The sequence below is a fragment of the Neocloeon triangulifer genome, unplaced genomic scaffold (assembly GCF_031216515.1).
Source record: "Neocloeon triangulifer isolate White Clay Creek 2 clone unplaced genomic scaffold, ASM3121651v1 ptg000003l, whole genome shotgun sequence".
NCBI classification, from domain to species: domain Eukaryota; kingdom Metazoa; phylum Arthropoda; class Insecta; order Ephemeroptera; family Baetidae; genus Neocloeon; species Neocloeon triangulifer.
In genome coordinates this window covers 7,125,940-7,136,625 of record NW_026775546.1, presented here as the reverse complement: position 1 = coordinate 7,136,625, position 10,686 = coordinate 7,125,940, and the positions used below count along the sequence as shown (strand labels likewise).

The 10,686-nt window shown below is 38.8% G+C and overlaps 1 protein-coding gene across 11 annotated transcripts; it reads right to left on the bottom strand.

The window, feature by feature from the left end:
- Nucleotides 1-503: 503 nt before the first annotated feature.
- Nucleotides 504-10,623, bottom strand: LOC132205855 (C-Jun-amino-terminal kinase-interacting protein 4). Of its 11 annotated transcripts, none has more exons than XM_059635186.1 (26): nucleotides 10,165-10,623; nucleotides 9,984-10,104; nucleotides 9,570-9,919; nucleotides 9,463-9,517; nucleotides 8,823-8,964; nucleotides 8,665-8,756; nucleotides 8,458-8,493; nucleotides 7,902-7,919; nucleotides 7,742-7,799; nucleotides 7,628-7,684; nucleotides 7,422-7,569; nucleotides 7,179-7,372; nucleotides 6,903-7,125; nucleotides 6,446-6,790; nucleotides 6,209-6,392; nucleotides 5,809-6,063; nucleotides 5,616-5,723; nucleotides 5,141-5,300; nucleotides 4,870-5,086; nucleotides 4,588-4,759; nucleotides 4,252-4,266; nucleotides 3,930-4,043; nucleotides 3,424-3,660; nucleotides 3,222-3,365; nucleotides 2,460-2,663; nucleotides 1,469-1,653 (listed from the first exon to the last, which is right to left on the bottom strand). In XM_059635186.1, the coding sequence occupies exons 1-25, from the start codon at nucleotides 10,462-10,464 to the stop codon at nucleotides 2,488-2,490; spliced, it is 3,921 nt and encodes a 1,306-aa protein (XP_059491169.1). In that variant the 5' UTR covers nucleotides 10,465-10,623; the 3' UTR covers nucleotides 1,469-1,653; nucleotides 2,460-2,487. The 11 variants fall into 11 exon arrangements, with proteins under 11 accessions (XP_059491170.1, XP_059491169.1, XP_059491165.1 ...); XM_059635182.1 differs by lacking the exon at nucleotides 8,458-8,493 and adding an exon at nucleotides 8,210-8,272; XM_059635187.1 differs by lacking the exons at nucleotides 2,460-2,663; nucleotides 8,458-8,493 and adding an exon at nucleotides 8,210-8,272 and having other exon boundaries at nucleotides 504-1,653.
- Between the last annotated feature and the right edge of the window lie 63 nt (nucleotides 10,624-10,686).

Below are 10,686 nucleotides of genomic sequence, written 5' to 3'. Positions count from 1 at the left end.
CTAAAATTAGCATCTCCTTTTCGCCAAGCCTGAGTGAGCGCCCACAGTACAAACAAAACCATATTGAAGGAATACGAAGATGATGCGTTTCGTCTTTCATTAGTGTCACTAAAAGCAGCGCGTCCTCCAAAAAAAAAAATAATTTCGCTCCTCCTCACTTCCATACACGTCTTCTCGCGTGAAAGAAAAGTCATTGCTTGAACAACAAACAAAAATGAAATGAGCATTTTGGCAGGGCGGTCTGCGCACCAACCTTTGAGTTTGTTGACTCCACTTGAACAAGAAAGAAAATGTTTTGAGGCCTTCAATTAATACAAACTATTTAACGTTTTTAAATTTGTATACCATCAGGTCAATAAACTTTTGCAAGTACGCATTGTGGATTATTCAGCTCGGATCGTGTATTTTTTAATGGCGCAATAATCATCAAACGCCGAGTCGGAATAGCGATGAGTTGGCACTGGGACAACAAAGCTTGTCGGTGAATGACACTACAAGCCAAATTCAGAGCACTGATTAGCATCTTCTTTAATATACATAATTGTACAGGTAGAGTAACTCAATCAATAATAATCAACTTCCAGCTGAAATAAATAACAACTACTGGTAAATCAACAGAATCATTTCTTTTTAAATCTGCACACATTACGAAAATAAAATCCGGAGAGTGAAACACAATCTTTGGCGCTTTCAAGAAAACTTCAGAATGAACCGGGTTGTGTTTGCTAATAGCTAAAATGCTCTCTGATACAGTATAATGTGTAATATATAATATTTGTCACATGGTGGTACTGATTCTTTCTACTTTTTACGGTGTATAATACATTCTTTCTTTTTAATCGATAAGTAAGTAAAGTAAAAAAATGACACTTGCCACATCTTTCGTAAAAGCACACGCTGATTTATACTTGTTGTGGTAATGAGAAAGCTTGCGTTTTGCACACCAATCATTATTTTTCTTCTTCTTCTTTCGGTCCACTTTAGGCAAATCTCACAATTAGCAGCAGGTCGGTTAATTTGAATATTCATGTCCGTGGGCAGAACAACACTGTTACTTCGATTTCAATCACAGAGTGTTTTAATTAATTCCATAAGTGTTTACACATGAATGTCGAAGCGTCTCATCGCAATGCTTGTCTTACTAGTAAAAAAATGGGCCGAATCAACTGGCAAAATTTTCTTGCTACTTTTAAAACACCCTTGTGCACCTGATCAAAATAAATTTTGTGCATTTTCCAAAAAGCGAATTTCCACTATAACTTCATACATAAAAAACTTCTTCCGGTCGAAAATCACAGCAAAAGTTAAAAACTAGATTGAGTAAGAACTAAAACAGTTGCAGTAAGTTAGTTTTGATAAAAATTTTGAGCACATAAAATTGGAATAAGGCGCGTTTGTTATCAAAAGCAATGGTGTCCGTCAACATGTAAGAAGCTTAAAACGTGTCTATAAACTAATTGTAAGATAATTAAGGATGAGATTTCAGGACTAGCCGTGAGTTTTTATGGAGTCAGTCCGAGACGACCTGCCATACGATCAGGTGGCTGCGGTCCATTTTGGACACAAGACCTGCATTGAAGTCCGGGCGGTCCGTGCAGATGACATCATCCTCCTCATTCAGACACATCTCGTCCTCTTCTTCGCCGCCATCTCCTGCAAAATTTGTAGAAAAACATTCATATGTATTTATTCAAATACCTAACAAAATTGTTTAATCATTGTTTTTGCATCAATTAATTATTATTAGTTCGAAGAGTTTAAAGAAAGCTTTGATTAAGAATTGAAAATGATGAGATTCTGATTTTAAAAAAGCCACAAACAGTTATATTATGTAGTTATAAAGCAGAAGAACTTCCAAGGTGGGTCCATAGGTCCTGCAAATTCCAAAATTTCAAAAGAATTAATTATTATAAAGGATTTGAAAATTTAATTAAATTTATTTAAAAAATTGTAATTATTTCAATATTCCAGAGTTTCCAAGAAGAAAAAAATTTGATTAAGAATTATATTTTAATTTCAATGTGCGTTTGATAATTTTAAGATTTATAAAAATTTAGGGCCTAAATTTTAAATAATCAATTGAGCTTAGCTAGAAGCCTATTAAATTTTTAATGTAAAGAAAAGTTTACTTCATTATATTTTCAAGTCCCTTTAATAATGTATTTTTTTTCACCAATCAGCAGGATCCACCTTCGAGGCTTGCGCCATGCAATCGATAATTATTATGGAAATTGTTCATTTATTTTTTGCAACTGATAAAATTTTCTTCTTACCAGAAATTTTGATTATGGATTTGTGATGATTTTGGTATCAAACTACTACCAATTTTTTTTAGACTAACTACAAAAATAAAACGTGGAATCGATTTGAAGGGAAGACGAGAAAAATCAAAAGTAGTTTTTTGCAAACAGAGAGCTCGGGAAGTGCGTATGAATCACAAAGTTAAAAAAATTACTAACTGACTAGTTTATCTCAAAAACACATCAACTAAGTAGCAGGGCCAGCTTGAGGGGCTTGGGCCTCCCCGTTAGACGGCTGCTGCTGCTGGGCCGACGGCTCAGGTTCATGCTTGTGGCCAGAGGAGCCGCGAGACAGCGGCTGGTTGTTGAGCTGCCACACAATCAGGTGGCTAGCCACGTCCAGCGCCTCTTCCCCATCATCCACTGGAATAAAACAATTTTCCACAGGAGATTTGATCCCACTCGCTGCAGGCGCATTTTCAAATCAAAACCAGTTCAAACCAACCGTGCGTCTTGATTTTCGATTTTTTTTTTTTTTTAATAATGAATTTAGGAAAGGGTGCGCCACTGCTTTACAAAATGAGAAAAAAATTAAAAACCAATTTGGTGAAAACCGTGCTCGTCACTTCCGACACAAAAAAAAAATTGTAATTAATTTACTCGTGGATGGATTTGGTGGGTGCTCACCTTGGATGCAGCTGCTTTGATTTTTAACGGACTTGGGGTTAGTTCGAGAAATTTAGCATGAAATACAAACTAGCCTGAACTCACCACTACATGCCAATATAGTTTTGATGGATTGATCCGACAATTGGAAAATGATTTGCATTTTTTAGTAAGGAAAAGTTGCAGACCAATTTTTGGAAAGTACCTTTTTTCAAATATGGTGCAGAATTACCAAAGAATTATTCCAAAAATAAAATCCGCAGGGTTAGTGAAAGCGGAGAACCAAACCGGTGATCACCAAGAGTTGGTACTTACCAACTCGAAAGTCGATGTAGCCTTCGCCCCCGGACATGACCAACATGGACTGGGGCGACCGCTCTCCAATCAGTGCAGTGGCCGCCTCGGCTACTTCCACGGCAGGAGTGTCCGGAGTCGTTTCCCCAGACAAACCGGGTGTACCTAAGTAAAAGAAATAAACTTATCAATCGAATTTAAAAAATAAGGGAAAATTTCAGACCTTTTCCAGGAACGGCTACAAAAAATTTGACAGCGTCTCTGTGGCCGTGGAAAGAGAGCTGCGCTTGAGCCATCGAGCAGTAAGGCACAAAGCTACCGGGCGTAATTTTGCTTCCCTTTGGATCAGTGTATACCCTGACCAGGGACCCTGAAGATTTGAAGCTGCCACTCGGAGGGGATCCAACAGCAAAGTTCCCGCTAGACGAACTCTGACTGCTTCCTGGGCGGCCACCAGCACCTTTATTGTTAATTATTAATTAACTTTGTTAATAATTTAATAATTTTTTAATTGGGAGGTTTGGTTGAGAATTTCTAAATATATTTAAAATTACAATAAGATATTATATTTAACGTACTTCTAATAAATTATATTAGATTTAATTTTTAAAAGAAAGAGAAAATATATAAAACAAAGATTAGTTGCTAAAAAATATTGTTTTTCTTTTTGTAATCCCAATGGTAATCTAGATAAACATAAAAAACGATAAAAAATATGATTGAACTTACTTTCTGAGAGAGGAACTGAAATTATGACACCGTTGCCAGTGCCGATCCAGAGCCTGTTAGAGGATATCAGCAGGGCAGTTATCCTGATGAGGGAAAATCCGAGCTTGCCAGTACCTGTGAGAGTCAATGAATAAATAAGGCAAAGTAAAGACCAACAAATTAATTTAGTTGAAAACTCTAATAAATTAAATTGCTAGAAAAAGTCATGCAGCTAGATATAATAATTAGCGGCAGGTTATGAAAAGGTTAATAAATGCAAGAACACCCCTAAACATGGACATAATTTTTAAATTTGTAAAATTACGTTGTAATTTAAGTATACCTCCAGGAAAAACAGCTAATGTCGATAAGTCCATCAAGGAGACCAAATCAAACCAAGAAATGAAGAAAGAAAATGAGTCAGCATTTGACCTTGTTCACTTACAGGCCTAATGGATTTAAAGATTTAAATAAATTTTTGAATACGATTTTGTACCCTTAAAAGTCGGCAAACCCTCATAAAATTTTCTGTGCAAGTCTTTAATTTTCAACAGGATTTCATTCAAACCTGTGAACTTGATTTGCGAGCGGAAGGTATCTATCAAGCGATTAAATGTGAAATTAATAAATTTTTAACAAAAGCTGGATCCTGAGTGGATTTCTACTTCAGTACACTGACCGAGCATTTTGCTGACGTAGGGCTCGATGTCGACGTCTTGCAGATGTTGATGGGTGTGTGCGTGGTACAGTCGGAGGGTTGAGTCAAGCCGAATGGACACCCACACTCCATCACCCAGCCAGGCCAACTGCCGCACTTGGCTTTCCTTTCTTGGATGGACGTCAAAAGTTTTCTGTCCAACAAAAATTCAGTTCTTTAAATTACAGTAAAAATAGTTAATAATGAAAAACAATTAAATGAAAGTAAGAAAAGGAAATAAATCTTATGATTATTTAACAATACCTCAACTGTCATGGATCGAGGATCAACAACGTGGATCCTGTTACGGTAGCCACACCAGACCGACTGGTGAACCACAGTCATGCACCTGATCGAGTGATGCGGTGCCCCCAGATCAAGAATGTGGTGCTTGCCAAGGTCCCACTGTCCGTCAGTGCCTCGTCGGAAAATCACCACCGACCCATTTGCCAAAGCTGCCAACACTCGGCCGTGAATGTGTCTGCAATAAAAATTCTGAATTCACCCCAGAGACAAATTTTTAGCCTTAGATTACATAATGCTCAAAACAGGGTCCTTCAGCTTGATATAGTGAATGCAATGTTTCCACTGAGAAACGGCGGAGTGGACGTAAAGTCCTCCGTTTTGCGAGCCGAGCCACATGGTTGGCAAAACGCTCGACATTTTCTCCATTTCGTTATAAGCATGTTCGTTTGCTGAAATTTACAAACGTCAGATTAACATCCAAAGTATTAAACACGACATAAGAAAAAACATTAGTGGATTAGTTGTATTGTTGATTTTAAACTTTTTCAGAGTTTTGGTAATTGCGAAAGGTTGCTTATTGAATAGCTGGAATCAACAGAATTGAAGAGATTTTGGGCAAAAATTAAGATTTGAAAATCAGTCTGCTGAAACGCTGAAGACTGAAGACATTAAGGTTTTATAAAGAAAAAAAAAGCGTGAAGCATTTCATGTACAGAAGTGCAGAGCAAAGAACAATTGAAAATTTTGAGAGATAGAATATCAACCTTTTGACACCTCTGACAGCCCATCTTTAACAATACCCGAAGCTTCCTTGAGTAAACGCCGGGGCGGATTATAGGAATCAGGAAGTTCATTGTTGGGGTTAGCAAGTGCTGTAAGAGAATTAGTGTCCACAAGTAAGTATACACAAAGCGCACATTCAACAGAGGCAATTTGGGTTATCTTTTAAACACTCACAGTGCAACTCGATCGCCGAGACCGACCGTGGCGTCTGCATTGGCGCAGCAGCCTCTTCCTCGTCAGAGGTACTGGGCACAGGGGGTGGGGCACTTCCGGTCGCACACGAGACAAAGGTCAAGCGACCAACCATGCTGTCCTCCCCATCATCTTGGCCTTCACTGGGGGTTTCTTCCTTGGGTTCAGGCTGAGCCTTCTCGGGGCTCACTTCTGTGCTGTTTCCGAGTTCATCTGGATAATCACTTTCTTTGGCACCTGAAATTTTTTTTAAGATAAATATCATCAAATTGTAATATAGTCAAAAAACTAAAAATCTTATTATTAATACAATCAGAAGCCTAAAAATCTAATTTTAAATTAAATCATAATCATAACATTATCATTAAATATTATTTTTTACCTGGTACACTTGTTATGCACAAAAGATGAGAGTTGCAGACAGTGAATGACTCAAGAATGTCTGCAGGATTGTTGGCGTCCAGCACTGTAACCCTGCTTGTGGCGTGGGTACTCGTGCAGATCCAGACTAAGGATGAAAGTAGAGTCTCAATTTGCTGCGCCTCCTTAGAAGCCTTTTGATTATCCTGATTCAATAATAAAATAAAATTCAAACACATCTAGAGGAAATAAAAGCTACCTGTAGTTCTCTGTCGAGCTTGTCGACCTCGGACGATGGCTCCTCAGTCTTCTTTCCCTCCGGACTGTCCACTGAGTAAAATACAGAAGCACCGACTATGTTGCCACCGTCTCTGGTTCTGCCCCCCGTTAAATTGACTCCGGCTGCGCACCAGACTTTCATCCCTGGAGTGCCTTCAGCCAGTGGGCGGCAGTAGACTGGCACTGGTACTGGCACCCCCGAGGAAGAGGACGACCTTGGTTGCATTGCAGAGTTTGAACCACTGCTCGAAGGACCTGCCTTGGCTGGCAGACTCCATCCATAAGCCTGCATGCGGCCATCGTCCTTTCGAACATGTGCTCTCACCTATACAACAAAAAAATTTAATTAATGTTTATCTTTTTTTTAATTAATTTCATTTAAAGGAATTTAGCCGTATTTATAAATTATTTAATAAACTTCAACGCATTAAACAAACCTGTCGGTAATGCTCTCGTCTTTCAACTGCTTGTCTTGCCTGCCACTTCTCAGACAAGTCATTATCCAGACTTTCCATACCCCCTCTTTTTCTGTCCTTAAGACCTCGCTTTCGCATTGTGTCAAGGGCAGGCCGGACATTGTGTGTCGGGGCATTGTAGTGGACATTCACATAAGGCGCGATTTTGTCTTGAGGTCTGTCCGAGCTAAAAAGGTTGCTAAAACTATTTCCAAATATTAGAAATAATCTACACGCACTCAATTTTATAATCATTACAATTTAAGGATTCCGTTGCTCTGCTTGGTCTTTTTGTCTAAAGAGGCGTCACTTCTGGTCGCCCGGATCATTTCCGACCACCGCACAGCCTCCTGGAGCTCCACAAAGCGCTCCTTGTATTGATTTCTCTCCATTATGGCCCTGGCCATTTCAACTCTGGTGAATCGCTTTCTCTGGGCCATCGGAACATCCTCCTAAATTTTAAATTTTAGTATCAAATTTCTGTCAAAATATAATAATTACCTCATCGTCAGACTTATTGGCCTTGTTGGCCTTCTCCACTTCCTCCTTAGCTTGCTTCACCTCCTCCTCTAGCTCTGTGATTCTGCCTTTGAGTTTCTCTCTGCTGCCCTTGAGAGATTGAATTTCCTCTCGCAGTATCTCTTGTTCACTATTTAAAAGAACAATATGAATGTTTTGCTACAGGTTTGCCTTCATTTTTTTCTCACCTGGTCAGTTCATCCACCTTGACTATAAGGTCATCCTTGACAATGTTCAGCGCATTCCTTTGATAAAAAAAAATAGTTATGCAAATGTATTGCCAATATTCAAATGAAACTCACTTGGTTGCGAGAAGCTCGTTATTTTCCATTATGAGATTTTCCACTTCCTTGCCCATTCCTAGGAAATTTAGAGTTGAAACATTAAAGAAAATTTCCACATTTATATATTTTAGGGATTATTATTGATGAAGAGATGTATTTGATTAGAAGACGAACTTACCAAAGAAATTGTCATTGACTGTTGTTCCCAACATAAGAGCCACCAGGAGGAAGCATAAAAAGAAAACTCTGTTAGTTACGATTTGGGAAATATTATTACAATTAAGCTAAGAGAATGATTTCTCAAGTTCGTGCTGCTCCATTACCAACTAGACAGACGCTTATTGCAAAAATAAAAAAAATAAAATGTGCACAAAATAATTCTACAACTGAAATATTTCGGTGCACTGAAATGATATACATAAATCATGCTAGGATTTTTTTTGTACAAACTAAAAAGAGGAACTAGAGGGTGATCAAAAAGCGTACCATTGCGTCTGACCGGTCCGAAAGGTGCCCGTTTAGAAAGTTGCTCATCTTCACTGCTACTGTCTTCAACCATGCAATAAAAACAACAGTGCAAACATAAATCAGGGTGAAAACCGCTACAACCAATAGTATAAAAAAAGAAAAAGTGACCAATGCCTAGAGAATGATAATCATGATGTTTAAGGGCTCTATACACTCTAAACAAATAGGAACTAAAATGTGCAAGCTATTGGGGAACGAATACAAACCAGAAGAGGCATAATCTCCTGGATGAACCCAGCCTCCTGAGTGCATGGAATTAAAAATTGATTAAATTTTTCAATGAGATATGGATCCAATATCCAAAATTTAAATTATTATTATTTAAATAGCAGGAGTCATTAATCAATTTAAAATAAATGTAGTAAAAAAATTATATTTCCAATCAATTTTTAAGTGGGGCTTTGAAATTTTACCGGTGATGTCGGCGCCCTCGTCGATCTCAGTAAGGGCATCTGCGTCTTGAAAACTGAGCTCCTGATACAGAGTGTTGCCACTTCTTTGCTCTCTGCGGTGAGCAGGAAATGATTTCATCAGATTAGAGGATTAAAAAAGGGATTAAAAGTAGACGCACCTTTTCGTTTTGCTATGGCCCTGTGGCCCAACTGCAGTGCTCTGCGTGTGACCTTCGAAATCTTCGACCTGCGTTGGTGTGGGCAGTTCGTCGTCGGCCCCTGGAGATTTGATATCCGGGCTGAGACCATCAACCCAAGCACCTAAAAACACCAACCTCATTTTCAGAACTGACAATAAGAATTTTTATGGCATTTCTTTGCCAAACCACATGATCGTGACTTTTATAACAATAGCAGAAATCAAGGACAACTTATGTGAAACAAGTTGCATAAATGTTACATTATAGGCTCCTGTTACGAAAAGCAAATCAAATTACAAAATTACCAGGATCATTAATTTCAATTAATTCATAATAATTGCAATGCAAAGTAGAATGGGTTTCCTTCAATGGTAAAGTATGAGATAGAAAAAAAAGAAATTCAGTAGCATCAACCACTTTAATGGTTTTGGTCAAGGATGAAAAAATTGAATAAAAATTGCTGGAGGAAAAATATAAAGTAAGAATAATAACTTTGGTTGACCTCTTTACATTTCAAGAATTAACTTTGGATTATTTTCTTTGGCTCAATTAAAAACAAATTAACTTAACCAATGACAAAAAAAAAATAGTCAAGGTGCTTTAAATTATCAACAAATACCTTTGGCAGGAGCTTTGTCGACAGGGGTCTTGTCCACAGGTAATGGCGATACGTCCTGATAAACCAATAAAATATATTAAAATAAAAAATAGCCAGAAAAACCAAACCCCTAATTGCAGTTCGTTTTTTAGGCTTGTGTTGGATGGACTGCCCATGGGCGAAAGACCCTGCGACTCGTCATAGTCGTTTGGACTACTGATAGTACGGCTCATGACTGCTGAGGACTCGAGCGAGCTGAAGCCGAAAGATACTGGGCCCGAGGACCTTTGCATGGGACCCAGACTCATTCCAGGAATGCGAGTGCGAGAGCCACCCATAGACTCGAGCCGATCGGATCCCAGCATCATTTTGGTTCTCTCCATGTAGTCGACGTGCGTTTTAAATAATTCGGTGTAGCGTTCGTGGAGCTTGGTGTACTCTTTTTTCATTTCGGTCTCTTTTTCCTCAAGGCGGAAAACTAAAAATTCATTAAAAAAATAATAATAATGATTAAAAGTGCTAAATAATGGATTAGATTTTACCATGGTCTGAAGAGTTTTTGGATTTAAGTTCCAGCATTCGAACAATACTTTCGAGGCTTTCGATTTTCGAGTGCAAGTCTTTCCTCTCATCTTCGCCCGCATCCTCGACCTCAAGCAATTTCTAAAAAATTAAAAATAATGTAAAAACATTTCAATAAATAAATTTTGAATTTTCGCCAACCTGCTCAGCACCCTTCCTCAGTTGTTTTTCCCTTTCATACTGGGTGACGAGCTGCTCGTTGTCCTCTCGGAGCAACTCGAGCTCGACTTCGTGCTCCTGGTTTTCGGTGTAGCTCAGGTCGAGACACTCGAGGACGTTGACGACCAAAGGCATAAGGTCCTTGACCACCTCTTCGTCATACTTGCCGATCATACGTTCGAATTCCTGATAAATGCTGCCAGCCAGGCTTTGCACCTTCTCCGACATGACGACATGATTATCCTCATGCGTCCCGTACACGGTCTCCTGTTCGATCTCCATACTTGCTTTTCACGCGAAGATTCTCATGTCCGAAATATTGTTTTCAAAAAGACGACGACGCGACCGAAAATTGCAAAACTCGCGTCATTATTTCGCAGCTCGCAGACACTTTCTGCGAACGTCGCACACCCAGAAAGCAGCTGACCATTTTTCGCTCGTGTGACGTATGCTGAAAATCGGTTTTACTAAATCACATAACCGGTAATTTTGCAAATGTTTGTT

Excerpts from the sequence above, each read along its gene's own strand:
- LOC132205855 (XM_059635182.1), bottom strand. The coding sequence starts at position 10,464 with ATGGAGATCGAACAGGAGACCGTGTACGGGACGCATGAGGATAATCAT. Across the intron at positions 10,105-10,164 it reads TGAGGAAGGGTGCTGAGCAG|AAATTGCTTGAGGTCGAGGA; the intron begins GTTGGCGAAAAT and ends TTAATTTTTTAG. Across the intron at positions 3,366-3,423 it reads TGTAGCCGTTCCTGGAAAAG|GTACACCCGGTTTGTCTGGG; the intron begins GTCTGAAATTTT and ends TCTTTTACTTAG.